The sequence below is a fragment of the Hirundo rustica genome, chromosome 2 (assembly GCF_015227805.2).
Source record: "Hirundo rustica isolate bHirRus1 chromosome 2, bHirRus1.pri.v3, whole genome shotgun sequence".
NCBI classification, from domain to species: domain Eukaryota; kingdom Metazoa; phylum Chordata; class Aves; order Passeriformes; family Hirundinidae; genus Hirundo; species Hirundo rustica.
This window is the reverse complement of record NC_053451.1, coordinates 22378736-22396121: the sequence shown is the minus strand read 5'-3', so window position 1 is coordinate 22396121 and position 17386 is coordinate 22378736. Positions and strand designations below refer to the sequence as shown.

Genomic DNA, 17386 nt, shown 5'->3' with positions numbered 1-17386 from the left:
AGAATTGTCTTTATTTACTGAACATTTGGAAGCATTCTCTGAACCCCTGCACTCCATACATGACACACACATTACCTAGAGCCAGAAGTCCTTCCGCTCAGGGTGCAGGCTACTTGCCTGATCCTGATTTCAAACACAAGTCTCCCGAGATGCTTTCCTGCTATGTAGTTGCATACCTAGCTATTCTTGTGAATTTTCCTTTTATATTTCCAGGAAAATTCACATGGAGAAAAAAATCTGGAGTTGCCTCCTTGGGTACTAGTAGGTAGTATAATTTCACTAGGTGTCTGCATGCAAGGATGTTAGGGTGTTTTCTAGTTAGTCTGTTTATGCCAAAGTAGCTTAATGTTGGCATCTCAATGTTTAAAACTACAAAATAATGTTTGAATTGCACTCAGAAGTCAGACAAATGAACAAAATAATTGAAAGACATTTGAATACTTTGAATTTTCCAGAAGGACATTATGGCATAATATTAAATATTTTATAGTATGGAATTAATTTTGTTATTGACATTGAAGTAGTATAAACTCGCATTCACATCAACGGAGCACATTTCACCATCATTTTTTTTTTCCCCAGGAAAAACAAATCTGATCCAACCCATCTATATTACTTGTAAAATTTATATTCTCTCCTCTCTCATATGAAAAAAATGCATTGCAGATTGCATCAGCTTTTTTTTCTTGATTCCCACAGGCACAACAGCTAACAGATCTGGAGCAAAAACTGTCAGTTGCAAAAGGCAAATTGGAAAATGCGGCCCTTGACAAAGTAAGAAGTGTGATGTGATGTGATGTAAGGTGATGTAAGCATGTTCACCTCTATCATCTGTGGGTGTTTTGGTGTAATTTGACAAGATGGAATGAAGCCCTTGCAGTTACTTAAATGCATGCTAAGTTGCATCTGAATTGTACCTGGGAGTGATGCTACTGAAATCAGTGGAATTAATTATGATACATAAAGATAAGTATGCCTGCAAAGTTATTTAAGAAGAGGATGGTCAAATTAGGAAAAAAAAAAAAAAGCTCAAAATTTTTTTCACTGATTTTTAGTAGATTTAGATATTTATTGAATTATAGTTTGTGCTTTGTTTGTTTTTTTTAAGAACCACTCAGTTTTACCCAGTTATTGGATACATTCCCTGCTTTCAGTTCAGGGGAAGTTTATCTGAGGTAAAACAGAATATTTGTTATGTTCTCAAAAATAATTGCTAAGAAACTAAACTAAACATGCTGTATTCCATTGCTTAGGATTAATATGACTATGTAATACTTTTATATTTTATATGTAATATTTCACATACTTGATATGTAGTGTGTAATGGTATATACCCATTCTCCACCAGCTTTTGCCATGGTATACCTTGATTTATGTACCTTTAAAAAAATCTTTGATGATTGAGACGTGAACATATTCTGTATTTACAGGTGCATTTTTAATAGAAAGAAAAAAAATAGGTGTCTTTTTTAATGTCAGATGCTGCTAACTCCCCTTGAAGTGAGTGTAAGAAGTTACCTCAGTGGCTAACATTTGACATGTGTCTTGCTTTGATGAAAGAAAGATTTAAAATACGATTTCCTCACTGCTGTAGTTACCTCATTGTTCTTGCTTATTTCAATTACCGACTTCTATTTCCATTAATATACTGATCTCTGTTTCTGGGAGTAAAATACAAATGTTCCTGACACGAGTTGCAGGCACCTCACCACTTAGAAGTTTTATTTTGGCTTAATGAACACTAATGGGTCTGGACAAATACATCCTTAACTGTTAGTAAGACCTATGTGCACCCTATAGTGCAAAAATATAATATGCTTATGAGGGAAGCCTATCTTAGTTGGATTAAAGTCTATCTAACGTGGAAAAATACCAATTATTGGAAATGTTATAGGCAAAACTCCGTGCAAAGTCTGTGTCTTGCAATACTTATGACTCCTCTGTAGATATTATACATAAAAGGCTGGAACACTGTATGATATTTTGTAAACTGTATTTTCTTTCCAGGAAAAAATTATATTTAAGTATCATTTGCAACAATCAATGTAGATAAAACTGCATGAAGGGATGGGAAGAGAGTGCAGTGACTTCCTAGGCAGTTTGGTGTCTAATGTACGGTAACCTGATCACAGAAAAATACTGCTGTAGGCAGTCTGTAGGTCTTCCATCAGTGAGAAAAAGCAGCAGCTGCTCCTAAGTGTTTGCTTGAATACAGACAGAGAAAGTAAGCGGTCGTGTTCATCAGAGCACATCTTCAAGAAGTGATGGTTTCTTATTTTCCCCAGGAATCACAGCTGAAAGCTCTGAAGGAGACTGTGCAGCTTTGCCTGTCTTCTGTTCTGCGCAATCAGCCTCCCACAATGAACGTAATCTCTTCCAAAGCAGCTGAGAAGCTGACTTCCTCAAACACAACAGGCGCCAAAGTTCCATTTCAAGTGACAAGCACCAAGGTATGATTTCTCTCTTGGGTGGGCTTTTTTTAACATTTTTGAAAGTTTGTCCTATAAGACCATCAGACCAAAACTAAGGAGGATTTCAGATTCATTGGAAGATTAGGACAAATTCTGAGGATAATTCTAAGACTGTTTCTGATGTCAATAAATTGTGTTTTGAGTTGGGAAGCGGCTATGTTTTACTGAGTGACAAGATTCTATCACTTGGTAAATGGATCATGTCTGCACAACAAATCTACAATGAAGATGGATTTGCACTTAAAATAAATGAGGGTGCTAATTCCTAGGGTCGTTTACCTGTCAGGCACTGATAGTGAGTTTGTGGTAATACAGCACTAGGCAGTAATATGGGGTTTGCTTATCGTGGCTTCTTTCAGTGAAAAAAAAAATTACATAAAAACCATAAAATAATCTGGGACACCCAAACCAAAATTGCCAGAATGGGTCAATGAACTTGACAACAGGCCATAGGGAATATTCCAGGCTTGCAAGATGAGAAGGGCACTTTCTGAGAAAGGGAAAAAAAAAAGATGAAAAGTTTTTTGGGTCAATAAATTCAAACATTATAATACAAGATTTACAAGTCAAGATTTACAGTGATTAACAACTGTCCTAGTAATTTTCATCTCCAGTGTTGCATTTTGCTCCTGAATTCAACTGATTCAATAGGTAGATCTAGAAGAATTCTGTAATTTCAGTGAAAAGGAAGTTTTACAGGAGAATGACTGAAGGACATTCAGTGTCCTCCTTTCATTCCAAAGCTGAAATAAAAATAGGAATTGCTAGCTCATAGCCAATTTGTAATTTGTATATGGCAGTTGTTGATATTCACTGTAAGTGCACAGGCTGAAGCCAAAAATTACTAATCTTTCTACATGTAATTAAAATTAAAATACAATTTCAGAAAGCAGAAGATAATTGTAAAACTGGGTATCACATTGCTACTCTTAAAATTATGATTGTCGGTTCCTTAATAACTGTTTTACAGGAAGAAATGATCATTCCCAAAAATTATTACCTCTGGAAAAAAAAGCACTGTATTAATTAGTAGCAGCGCATGGGTGTGATAGTGTTCATTTCGATTAAGCTGACCGGATCTATATTCTGCAGGACAGCAGACTTTTCTTTCGTAGGTCATGCAAACTGAGAAGCACTTTGGGATCTCAGGAGCGTACTGTTCCTAATTAATGTGCCTGTAGAATTGTTGATGTGCTCTTGTTGTCCTTTTCTTTGGGTTGGAAGCGTTCATGCCTCTGCCATGAGAGCAGAGAAGTGCTGAAGGGTAAGGGCCAGCTAGACATCATGTCTGTGTTTGAGACTGCTCTAGGGTCAGAGCCTTTGGAGACTTGGAGGTTTCCTTGATCTAGGGACATGAGAATACAGCATAGAGATGAGAATTAGATTTTTGATATTTCACTGAAGTACAGAGTACTCTTCCTTCTTTTTTTTTTTCTCCGTGATCATGATAGATTTTGTGTTTAATATACTTGGTAAAATGTGTCAGTACCTCTGTGCTATGGCCTTTTGAGAAAGCAGCCTTTAGTCCTCTGTATCCAGAAGTGCTCGAATAAGTTAAACTGCCTCCTAACAGGCAGTTCTCATATTTCTCTGTGCTTGGCACATGCCATGAAAATGTCTGAAAGAATAATGGTCTGCAAACCTCTTCTTCCACACATTGGCACCTCATTATTTAAAAATCTGTGTGTTATCTGTGATTATAAAATGAATGGAATCTGCCACTGTGAATCAAATTGTTAAAGAATCATTGTCACCCTGTGCACTTGAACTGTACAGGTGACCTTTTATTATTATACCCTTTCTTATATATCTTCTCCTTGGCTTTTTTTTCCCCCTTTGACAAACACCAATGAATTCTTAAATACAGATGTATATCTCTCTTGTTCATTATTATTAGATTTGCATAAATATCTTGATAACAGCAGGCTAGTATTTGGGGGGAACGTAAATGCACGTGATTGATTAAATGCGTTATCATACGTAAAAGCGGGACCTTAAGATGAGCAGCACTTACACATCTTGTTATGTCAGATAAGCAGCGCCTTCAGGCAACGAACAATAATTTGTCTGGTAAATATCTTAAGATATCCTCATCCAGCCTAAAAACTGCTTTCTAAAATGTTAAACTTACTTTAAATCCACGGAAGGATCAATCATACAGCGTACGATAACTGTACCACTCGGGGACAGTTATCCCTGGGACAGGGATCCCTGCATGAGGAGTGGCGTTCAATAGCGCCGGCGCCGTGGCGGCAGCGGGGCCACGCCACTGACGGCGAAAACACGGCCAGCGACTCCCCGGCATGGAACCTGGGCACAGTCAACCTTTGGGCGCTGCGGGATCCCGCAGGGATCTTTGAACTGCTGGAACTTGTTGGCAGCAGTACCTACGAGCAGCGGTTTTTCTTCTAGTCGGAGAAGAGGAGGAAGTGAGAACGCGTGAGGGAAAACGACACGGCGGCACCAAGGTCAGCGGAAAAGAAGGGGAGGAGATGCTCCAAACGTCACGGCTGAGATTCCTCTGCAAGCTATAGTGAGGACTATGGTGAAACAAACTGGTCCCCTGAAATGCATGAAGTCCACAGGGAATGCAGAGATCCACTCACAGCCCGCGGGAAAGGTGCTCATGCCAGAGCAGGTGGATGCTGGAGAAGGCTCTGGTGCGGTGGGAGACCTGAACAGAGAGAGAGAGGGCCCCTGCTTCCAGAGACAGAGGGAGAGGGGCCCTGCTTCCAGACTGGAGCAGCCTAGCCTTAAAAACTGCACCCCATGGGAGAGTGACCCACACTGCAGCAGTTTTGGGAAGACTCTTTTTACGTGTGGGAGGGACCCCACGGCATAGCAGACAAAAAACTCCTCTCCCGGAGCAAACAGAAGATCTCAAATGACAAACTGACCGAAACCCCCACGCCGTGTCTGCCTGCACTGTCGATGGGAAGGAGGGAGGGGCTGGGGGAAAAAAAGGTGTTTTAAAGGCTTAATTTACTTCTCATTATCCTCCTCTGAATCTCTGAATAATAATTTTACTTTATACCTTTAAATGTAACATGTTTTGCCCTTAGAGTGTTTTTCTCCCTGTTGTTATCTCAAGTGATGAGCCCTTCATTAATTTTTTTCCCTTTCCTCTGCCCAGCTGTAGGAGGAGAGGGTAAGGGAATGACTTTTATGGGTGCCTGGCATTTGGCCAGCGTCAAACTGCAACAGGGACCCAGCCAGGTTCTTGCCCTCTGTTCTGCTTTCCTCCTTTGGCCATTGTGAGAAGTGTGGTGGTGTTTTAAACTTCAGAGGTGCAGATCAGTGTCACCTCAGGGTAACGGTATGAAAAGTAAGTGGAGATGATGGCTGTGTGCTAGCTGAAGGGATGCAATGTCCATCAGTTAGAAAACAGGGGAATGAAGCAGCCCTGTTCACTGCTCCCAGGTCTCCCAGGTTTGGCTGGTGTCTGAGCAGGGCAGCTCAGGCAAGTGATTTTAAAAGTTTGTTGCAGAATCTGATCCTACTGGCTAAGGCAATCATATAGAAATTGAAAAACCTCATAAAATCTTGTCTTGTGTTTTGGGAGAGAGAAAAGAAGAGTTCTGGTATGTAATAATGGCCTTCACTCTTTTGAAGATAAAACAGGAGACAATTGGAAATTTTCCTGTTTTCCACTTTCCTAGAAATAGGAAATGCCGTAAACATCTGAAAATGTGACACTTGGAAAGAACTTTCTTGATGACAACTTACCTAAAATCTCAAATTTCCCCTCGTTCTGTAGAAGTGAGTGCAACATGCTGAGAAATTGTGCATCATTGGCTAAGGTCCAATCTTAAGCAAGAATCACATTCTGAACTCAGAAGCTCTATGCACAGCCATTTATTCTCCACAGTTAGTAAGGCTTAAAGCTGTCTGGATTTGCTAGCATCCCATGGGATTTCACTGTGTCAGGTAGCCAAGAAATCAAATGAACATATATTTTATCATTTATCAAACATACTCTGCTTTTATTCAATGGGAAGAAATTTAGGTTTGCAGAACTGTAATTTCTTACAGTCTGAACAGACAGGTCACTCAATGTAGGTATTAAATGGCATTTATTATTTTAAAAAACCCAATTATTTATATTGATCTTTTGGATTTGTTTATCTCCACATTACTTGTTTTATTAGTCAGTTGCTCTGTAAAACTGACAGGTCCTCCTTGGAGGGCTGTTCACCAGAGACTATTTGAAACTATTTTATTTCAACTATGAATTGAACTATTTTTCACAATTCAAGATAAATTGTAAATATTGACCTGTGTCATTTGGTTTCTCCTGTTCTCCATCATTTCTGAGAACTTTGTGTTGCTTAGTAATTCAATGCAATACAAGTGACATGAGCAGGGTTTTAAAACTGGTGTCTGAAGTTTAACTTTCCTTTACAGAAAAATGATTTTGTTTTGTTTCCTGTCACCACCCCCCTGAAGAGTTTCAATGTGTCTTGCAGACAATTTGATGCTTTCAGGAGAGTTTCGGTGCCTGTTCTTCCTTTTTTGTCCTTTGAATCTTAAAAGTTTCAGGAAGTCTAGAAGATGATGCTTAAAACAAGCAACAATTCAGCAGAAGGAAATTCACTGCTTCTGAGGTGCCAGCAGAGTGCCTTCCCCATAGAGCAGTCCATTTTGTGTGTAAGGAGGGAAAGGCAGCAGAAGGAACACGTTTTGGCCAGCTTGCAGCTTGGGAGGTCCCAGCAGAGAGAGAGGCTGTGGACAGCTGAAATAAGCTAAAGCAGTTCAAAACCGTGTCAGCTCACAGCCTCAGTCTTTCCCAGAATGCACAGGAGTCACAGGAACAGGAGTTCTGGAAATGTGGTTTTTCCCCTCCTTTGGCATTTAGATAGAATATGGAAGTAATCAATTACAAGGGAGTGCTCCAACAAGAATGTATATTAAGACATTCCCTGTTATAAAATTTGCTGAAAATGCTGTGTATCAAGTTGTTAACAGCTTGCAGTATGTGACCTCTTGGGTTTTCATTGTTATCCTGAATTTTCACACATGACTTATTTGACATTTTGTCTCAATTATATTAATGCCTTTAAATAATTACTTTATATTTTTATTTTTTAGGTCTGGAAAAACGTCTCAGCAGAGAAAGAGAATTTTCACGTGGCCTTGAGAAAGGAAGAAAATCAAGGCACCCAGGAGTGTGATTCTCAGGATGTAAGATTAACTCACCTGAAAGACAGGGCCTAATCCGGGCTGTTTGAAAACATGAATGCTCAAGGCGATTGTCAGCGGGGCTTTTCCTAGTCAAGATGAGAGACGTATTTTCTAAGCCAGCTCTGTTCTGGATTAAAGTGCTGAGGAGCAAATGCTCTTTGCTGTCAATCTGTGCATATTTATTATCCGGATTTCTTTTAGAAGCTGCTTAATAGAACTGGTAGAGCTGTTGCAGGAAGAGTGGTGGTGGAAGGTGTGTCATTTGATGTTCAGCCATTTCAAGAATGTATGTGTTCCTGGTTGAAGCGTTGCCCGCATTATACTGGGATGCAAAAACCTTGTCTACGGATCTTTATATTTATGACTGATTTATTTATTTCTAATAATCAGGGACAGCCTTCACATGTGCTTCATTTAATAAAGCAAAGCCTCTGGAGAGATGTCAGACGTGACAGCAGAGCAGTTGAAAGGATGTGGTATCGTTCACTGCCGGTTTAGAAAAGCTGCAAGCTGTGTTTTTCTTATGACAGGTCTGGTAGAAAACTAAACCTGGTGCTTTCACTGAGGCAATGCACTCAGTCAAACAGCATGGTGTGAGCTTGTAACAGAGATCTCAAATGCACGTATTGTGGCTGCAATTCTAAAGATACAAATAGAACAGGAAAAAAAAAAAAAAACACAGAAAAAATGAGCAAGACAGATTTTGTTGAGAGAGTCTGCTCTGGCTGTTGAGGATTTTCTGCTCAATGGTTCAAGAAGTATAGTGCTACTGTGACTAATTTGCAGGTGAACAATATATATTGAATATTCAATATATGTTGTTATATCTTGAGATAAAGCAAAATCCTGTGGGGGTAACTGGGTAGCTTGCTGTTCTTCACACATGACAGTGTGAAGAAAATTCTGAAAAAAACCCACCTTAGATAATTCAGTATAAATGGTTTTAAAATTTATACGGTATCCATTTATAACAAATATGTTACAAGTTTATTCAGTTCTAAGTTACCTCCCTTCTGCCACATCCTCTCCTGAACAAGGAGAAATTGCATATCCATAAGAGTGTATACTTTGCTGTTTCACATTTCTTAATGTGTAAAGGTAAAGGAAATTTCATTTGCTAATCAAAATTGAAGGAGGAGAAGAAAAACAAAGTAAAGTTATGAAGTTGGAGTGAACTCCGCTTAGATTATGACTGGAGGTGATTCCTTGGGAAAGTTATGGAGGGTTTGATGAAATGGAGAATACTCTTGGTAGAGGCTGAAGTAATTTAAGCTAAATAGTTGTGTAAGGAAGTTTAAACAGCTCTTTTTTTTACAGAAGTGAATACATTAACAGAGAAAGAAAAAGAAAATAACTGATAACCTATTTCAAAAAACAAAAGAGTATTTAAGAGTATTAAAGAGTTCACAAGTAGTGTGATGAAAGAGACCTAAAAGATTGATCTTTCCATAAAACCAAGGTTTTAGTTATTTAGATTAGCCGGTGGCTGTTCTTTGTACTTCTAGCAACTAGCAGCTTTCTAGCTGTTTAGTCAGTCAGCAGACACACACAGTACCCATCTGAACATAGGCTAACCTGGACATAAAAGTCGTGCAGGTGATGGCATTGGGCTAGCAACCTCATCATCATCATCATCATCTCACAATAACACAGAGAGACACAAGGAAGAACTCAAATTGCTAGCTTTGAGAACTGAACTAAAAGTGTCTCTTTCCACAATTATCCTTCATATATTGGCATTAGAGATGGCACCTTAAGTTCTGAAAGAACTGGAAGGAATTTATTTTCCCAAAGGATCATATTCCTTCAGTAATACAAAGCTGCAATTTGTACCTGTGAACGCTATCACTTGGGGAAAATGCAACACTCGGGAAGAGTTTTTGTTGTATTTTTATCATCACTTGGCTGTGTTTAATTTTTTCTGAAGTTTTTTTACAGCTGCTTATCTCCCAATGAGGGAAGATTAAGGTTGGATGGTTAAGAACATATGACAGGTTGTAATGCAGCATTTTTTAAGAAAAACTAGGGAAGAGGTATTTAAAACTGTTGCTTAGAAACCTAATATTTCAGCAATCCTTTCTCAGATATTTACAAATATCTTCTTATTGTGCCTCTGAGAAATAAAATATGATTTATATTTTGGAAGAATGAGGGTAGCGAAGACTAACTAGAGAAGAACATGCAATCTTACAGATACTAAGGCAAAAACTAAAGCAAAATGGTTAGTTGCTGGTTCCAGCTGGTATTTTTAAGTCTGTGGCTAAGCATCTCTGTCTTAAATTTGGGATCTTTCTGCAGTTTTGTATTTGTGGGGTTTATGCCTGTTCACAGTAATTAGTGTTGTTGACATTAGAACAAATACAAATGAAAATTTATTGACAAATGGGATGCAGACTAGTAAATTTGAAAATTAGTCATTGCTGATATTTATCTGTAAGGAAATTTGACACAGGACCAGCAATAGCCAGTAGGATATCCTATGATACATAATCTGAAATTCACCAACCCCCCCCCCAAAAAAAATATTAACTTCAGTATTCTTGTACAAGTTGCATTATTTAGATTACTTGTACCTTATTAGAGGCATCTTGTCAACACTCCTTTTTCTTAGCCTTACCCAGAGATGTTCTCCTGTGTCTCTGTGCAGAACCAGAGTTCTGCAGAGCTCTTTTCCCTGTATCCCATCCTTTTTCTGTCTTCCCAAAAGCTTTTGGGATTCTGGCTTTTACTTTATTCCTTTTTGATGTCAAATAATTCTTGTGCATGTAACATATCATTTAAAGCCTATTTTATTTAAATTTGAAATTAATTAAATTTATTTAAACCTATCATTTAAATGCCTATTTGGTATTGCTAAAGCATCAAAGAATTTATAAAATGATTCTTTGTTCTCTGTGGTGATGTTAGATTTTTTTGCTTTGTCCTTGTAGAATCTTCTCTCATAAATAGAAGCGATAGTGCTTTTATTTACTGCCCTAATTTCCTGCAGTAGGCAAACACTGCATGTTCACTAATCCTTCAGTGACAAAGGACATTGAGCATTGGAGCCAAAATTGGACACGTTTCTAAGCAGCCACAGCATTTTGCTTCATTTTCTTAAATCGGTTTCAGTTGCAGAGCTTTGATCACATTGCACTCTCCACTAGTTTTCCAAAGGGAGCAGGAAGAGGGAAAAGTAACCATCATTATAACAAAGTTTCAAACTCATCAAATCTTTTAATCCAGTTCTGTAAACGAGGACTAGGAAGGTCATCAGAAGTTACATCATCTGAATTTAACCATCCCCTCGTGCTCCTTCAAGAGGGAGGCAGAAGAAAACACAGAGAATAGCTGGGGAGGAAAAACCCCTTTTTGTTCTAAATGCCAATGGCAGGAAATAAACTTCCGCAACTAAGTTAGAATTGGAGAAGATGGTTCTTTTGTTGTGCTGTCAGTTTCATCAGTGCAGAAGAGTGTTTTTTAATAATCTTGTATGCAAAGTTCATTAGAAGACCGCCTTTCACCATGCTAACGAGAAGTTGCGCTTTCAGAAATGTTGTGCTATTTCAGTCATCCAGTATTTTTCAGCTAGATCAAAGCATGGTGTTTTGAATTGTCTTCTTTACAGCTTTTTGAGGTATTTGGTCTTGCCCACCTCTGCCGTGTTTTCTGCCTTTTTCATCTGCAGCCCTTATCCACCTGGCACTTGAGGCACAAACAAGAAAAAAAGCCAGCATTATTTGGTTGTATTGTTGTGTTGACCCCGCATTCACACGCTGCCTTTCCATATTCCTGGAAAGATAATAACTAATGTCCCGAGGGTGATCACCTGGCTGTACATTAGCTCTTGGTGCTGGAGAATTTTCTTCCTTAAAAATTTTTAGTATGCAGTTTAAGAGCCTGCTTAAACTTCTCTGGAAGCACTAAGGAGAGGGATGGGCAAAAAATCGTGTCATATTTATTCCAAACTCATTACACCTGCGTTGAAATACGAGCGTGCGTTGCTTCCAGAGATACCTGTGTCTTGTGCAAAGTCTCCAGCTGGTGAGAGACAGGCAGTGCCTCTTCCCTGCCCTCGCTTGAAGCCAGCACAGCTTTAAAATTTACCTGTGGCTAATGGAGGTCATGTGCAAACAGAACTCGTACGACTTTCTGGCCAACAGTGAGGAAAATAATCCGTATTGTGAAATGTCATGTTACACTCGGTATGAAGACTAGAACATCCTTAAAGTACTCCTGGCAATATTGTAAATTACAGCCTGCCTCGTTATGTTGGTACAAGAGGATTCAGTGGAATTGTATTTAGCTAACAGGACTGACTTGAGATCAGGTGGGATTTTTTTACCTTCTAAATGCTTCCTTCAGAGATGCTTTTACACTTTTGTTATCATTTTATTAACATTTCAGTAATAATCTTTCAAAAAAAAAAAAAGTTCACTCCTTGGGAGAAAAGCAATTGGTCCTTCTCTGATAGAAGCTGAGAAAGCTGCTTTTTGCCCAGTTGTGTCTCTCTGTTCAAGCATACTGTCGAGGGACACTTTTTTACTGGTGAGTAATCATGTTCCAAGGTACAGGAATTCCTGCTCTTGTGGGGGAACACAGAGTTCCTCCCTAACATACGTCCCTCAGATATTGAAATCTTGATTCAAAGCGTGGCATGGTCCCAGCGTCTCTTCCAGCAGGTACTTCTAAAATTTCATAAAATAAAAAAAACACCCTGACAACATTTCGACACCTTTATTTTCCAAAAGCAATTATTTTTGCTTTTTGATAGTTTCTGCCAAGTCAAGCTCTCGTTCTGTCCTTTTGTAATGAGTGCACCTCTCACGGGAGGGAAGCTGACAGACAGGAAGAGAGTCAAACAGACGAACACACAAAACAATATTTTACTGTCTTGTGTCTGTCACCTGAGGTTGTGAAAGGTTGAAATTTTTCCACTGGTCTTTAGCTGAGACACACAAAGATACACGTACTGTGTGTATTTGTACATTTATGTGTTTTTATATATATATGCATATATATAAATAGATGCATATATAAATAAACATAAAAGCATATAAATGCACACACGGGGGGCGTGTATATGTATGTATGTGTTTATACATATGCCTGAGGCCATATGAGGATGGGATTCAGTCTGAGTTCTGTTAAACCCAGTTTAATGACGTAGCAGAAGATGATGCTGATGCTCATCTGACTCAGTTTAGGAACCAAACTGAAAAAAGCCTCAGCCTGTGCATGTGTATCTACACACATATATGTGTGTATACACACGGACACACGTGTACATACAAACATACCTATAAATAGATGATCTACGTGCATGTGTGTGTGTGTGTACCCCTCATCCATAAGAACTGGTTACAGTCCTGGCTGTTGAACTGTTGTTGACTGATGGCACATTGAAAGTCATTGCTGTTGTTCAATCTGTAGTTTATTTGTTAATGATATGCAGTGTTTCACAGGGACAAGCAATCAATAATGAACATGTTCTGCTTTAACAACACCAAGACATTCTTTAGAAGAAGTCCCTACTATCTTTCTCCAACAGTGATCCATATAGGGTGCTACTAAAAAGAGAAGAGCTCTGAGTGAACAAATATGAAATACTACTGACTTAAGTCTTTTTTGCTCTTCTCCTCTCAGGACAGCCTTTGTTATCTGGTCTATAAAAGAGTATGCAGGACTATTAATTTATAAATCATTGTTTTTATCATTTGCTTTTATTTTTTCTAAGGCAGACCTGGTGATTTTTTTGCACGTGGTTCATTGCTTGACCCACGGTATCTTTTGTCCTCAGGCTGCACATCCAGAAGTCACCCAAACCCTCATTTTTTCTGAACATGATTCAGCTTGAAATATTTTTCTTAAATCTAGGTTACTAGTAAATAATTTAAATGGAAGTTTTGGCAGGACCACATGTAGAAGGTTCTGAAGTATTAAAAGTCTACTAATAATTGCTACTCTCATCTGACTTTTTAGTCTGTATCTGAGACATTAACCACCTTTGTTCGATGGTTTGTTTGATTTTTTGTCCTGAAAGGAGCAAGTGCTTTATCAGTAGACATTACTTTAATCACTACTGCCTTGATTATTCCCTATATTAATCCAACTTTTATTTGCTATTGTCTAGAGTGGGAAAATATGAACAGGAGTTCCCCACATCAAATCCATCTGCATCATCTCAGAGGCTCACTTCAGTGGCTTCAACATTACTAAACCCTCCCACTGTTACACTGGAAAGAGTCACGATGACTTAAAACTTGAAAAACCCTGTCATTTTCATTCCATTTAAATGCATCAGTCGTAATAGCAAAACAAGCAGAGAAATCCCAGTGTGAACTGATCTTGGAGTAATGACCAAGTATTATGAATATTGGACTGTATTTCATGTTTCAACTCCTTAATCCTACTCCTGGAAGGGACTTGGATTTAAGTACAGTAGAATTTTCAGTGTTGAGTAAATCTCTGATTTCACATCCAGCAATCTCCTCGGTTCAAAAACCTACTTTGTAATTGATTTTATTTATGCTGTGCAACTCTGTTTTGCCACATATTAAAAAGCACCTTGGCCAAGAATATAACATTGTTCCTTGAATGAAATTACGGCAATTAATGTAACAAGATTTTGCACCCTGAGAGTCACCTGCCTTCCCCACTCAGAGACTTTATATTCCCACTCAGGGATTGTTATAGCTAAGAGATCTAGAATTTAGACAAGAGAACAGTAATAGAGCTAAGTTCTAACTGTAATGCTGATTTTCTACTGTCACTATTTCTTCACCCATAAAAGACCCTTGGAATGACTTTTCTGTTCCCCAGGACCACTTGTAGGAGTGAACTTCACTATTGGTGATGAGAGTTAAGCGTGAAGAAAAAAAGCTGGATAAGTATTAAGCTGTTAAACTTGCTGCCACAAGACTGTACTGTTAAAGAGTGTTACAGGGATGATGGGAAATCTGGGATAAGCTTAGCCATGGAGACTTTGTTCCATTTCATCTAGTAGGCTTTTTTTTAGGAAGACGGAATATCTTATGAAAAGATACGAAGTCGCTCTCTCTGACGTTTGTATTGACAGGTTGCCAAGACGTGTTTGGGGAACTGTAACGATTCAAAGCCTCGTCTGAAGGCAGCAGAAGCAGAGACAAGCTTTCAGGTATTCTCTTTCAGAGTAATGGTTGGCGTTTCTCTAAAAGGTCTTGTGAAATGCCATTACTTGAAGTGTACTTACACATTCTTCACCAGGTTCTGTCTCCAAAGAGAAGACTACTTAGTTCAGACTTTGACTGCATCTAATTGCAGTTCATCTGTTCAAAATGTTTTCTGGCTGGTAACAATTTGCAAACTATTAAATATTTGAGGGACTAGTAGTCAATTTAATTTGATAGTGCTGTCTCAGTTTGATACTGTGATGTCTATAGCCCTGGAAGCAGGAGCAGGGAGAGATTTCCAAAATAATTATATATATATATATATATAATTGTTATACATAGTATCATATGCAGTTACATGAGGCTGCATGCAGCATCAGACTGGTATGGCTTTGCACAGTGGAGGTTGTTAACTGTGCTTCCTTTAGCAGAGATCAGGAGCCTTTTCTAGGCGCAGTTGGCAGATATCATATTCTGCTGCAATGGTTTATAACTGCTACATCAGTTGAATAGAAATGCAGCTCTGTGTGCACTAGTTGCCATGGCTTTTAACATACTTTTTATTATTATTTATTTTGGCTTATGTATATATGTGTTCTGTACACCATGTTTACACTGATGATGTTTTCACCTCTACAGGAGTTGCACAGCCCTCCATGGACTAAACCTGAAGATAAAAAGCCACCTGAAAAAAAGGAGAAAAAATACAAAGAATCAGTTAGTACAGCAGGAAAAAACCTCTAAATGCCACTGATCAACATTGCAAAATGCCAATGGCTTCCATCCTCACGTTCCGTTAGCACAAAGGCACGAAATGTCCCGGGTTTCTAAAGCATGCATTTTTCACTGTTTTATCAACGTCTGGAAACGAGTCTAGAACAGGCCGATCAGTACCTTACAGCAATAATCCAGAATGGATGTCTGAAGAAATGCTTTGGAATGCAGTCCGGGTTTGGAACTCTTGTTCTACCGTATCAGTAATTGTGTGCTATCAATTACCTGCTTTGTAAGCAGCAGTCATTCTCCAGTATTTTCTCAGTCTGTTTCATCTCATGTCATTTTGTGGCAGATTGGGGTTTAAGATTAAGGGGCAGTCAGTGTGTGTGGGGGGGAAATCTCTGCGTAACCACATTTGAAATACAGTCCTTAAGTGCGGCTGTAAAAAGGGAACTGTGTGTGGGGGTCCGTGTATACTGACCCTTCAGTAATTCCATTTCAAATCTACTTCCCCTTACACAATAAAACAAGTTCATTCTGTTATTTTTTTCCTCACTGCTGTCTTAACTAGTCCGTTTTTGAACACTGCAAAGCTGACAGAAGTGGAGTTTGAGGGATGGAGATAGAGATATTTGTTTGCTTGAACCCCCATTACTTTGGGGATTCAAGCAAGAACACTTGCAGGAGGTACTGGTTACAGCTTCACAGCTTGGATGGCAGCCATGGGAAGTCAGTTTCATCCCCTATATGTGTGCTGATCTCGACAGGATAAAACAGACTTTAAAGGGTAAAGCCCTGTTTTGTCCACTGCCGTTGGCCTTTGATCCCTGCACCAGGAAGGAGCACATTGATTGGAGTGAGCTCTGTCACTCGTGGATTCTTTTAGTGTCTCCTTAGTCACGTACTCTCTGACGCGGAAGCAGAAGGAAAGGGAGGAGAAGGAAGGGAGAGTGTTTTGCTTGTTTGCGTGTTTGTCATTGCTGGTCTAATTTAAGAGTTCGTCTGTCCTATCTTGAGATGTAAATCTTTCAAGAACAGTAAATTGCCTGATGCAATGCTGTGCTATCCCTAGCAAGAAGTGTTTTAAGCAGTTGGAACTTGTAAACTTCCCCCTTTGTCTTAAAGCAAACATTTTTTACTAGATTTAAATAGTTATAATCATTTATTTTTTCTTGCCGTGTATCAGTTTAAAAGCAAATAGACAACTTTTTAATTTCACTTAGTGGTGCTCTATCTTCATTTTTAGCACTTTAGATTTTACCTGTCCTTCAGCAGTCTCCTGCAATGTCTGCCTTTTCCTTGCTGGTAGGAATAATCTTTTGCCGTGACACTTTGTATGTGCTCCTCTGCTCAAAGGTAGGTAGCTGCAGAACGGTGGGCTTCTCTGCCTTGAGAAAATACAATTGTAAAAGGAAAAAAACCTCATGAGCTGACCAAATGATGACAGAGTGCGGCTTAAGACTGTCCTTTTTAAGGATCAAAAGAAGTGAAATCGTGGCCACGAAATTAATCAGAAAAGAGATGCGGCTTTTTGCCTCTGATCCTGAACCTTGCTGAAGGCAGTCTGCTGTCTTGCAGAATTTTCAGTGAGCAAGAGACTTGTGATCTTGTCATATCTACAGCTGGCATTCGTTTCTGCTCATGCCAAAAGCAACCTCTCTTTGCACATGGCACACCTCGGCTGAAAAGGCCGCTGCAACTGTGCCCACAGAGGGAAAAGGACCTGAAAGTTTTCAAGGAGGCTCGAGAAAGGGACAAATAGGGGTGTGGGGGGATGTCTCCTGGGGGCAAAGTATCAGTAGGAGCCCTTGATAACTTTAAAAGTAGTCCCCAGGAGGGAGAATTTGAATTTTCAGTAGATACAGGGGCCGAGAGGACGTGTGTTTG

At 39.1% G+C, this 17386-nt stretch overlaps 1 protein-coding gene across 14 annotated transcripts in view; it reads left to right on the top strand.

The window, feature by feature from the left end:
* Nucleotides 1-16054, top strand: part of LUZP2 (leucine zipper protein 2) — an 84762-nt gene extending 68708 nt beyond the window's left edge. For all 14 annotated transcript variants that reach the window (XM_058424158.1, XM_058424156.1, XM_040057303.2 and 11 more), the window contains 5 exons: nucleotides 700-774; nucleotides 2286-2450; nucleotides 7560-7652; nucleotides 14710-14787; nucleotides 15422-16054. In XM_058424158.1, coding sequence (XP_058280141.1) covers nucleotides 700-774; nucleotides 2286-2450; nucleotides 7560-7652; nucleotides 14710-14787; nucleotides 15422-15526 — 516 coding nt within the window. In that variant the 3' untranslated portion in view covers nucleotides 15527-16054. The remainder of the gene's footprint in view (nucleotides 1-699; nucleotides 775-2285; nucleotides 2451-7559; nucleotides 7653-14709; nucleotides 14788-15421) is intronic.
* Nucleotides 16055-17386: the final 1332 nt, after the last annotated feature.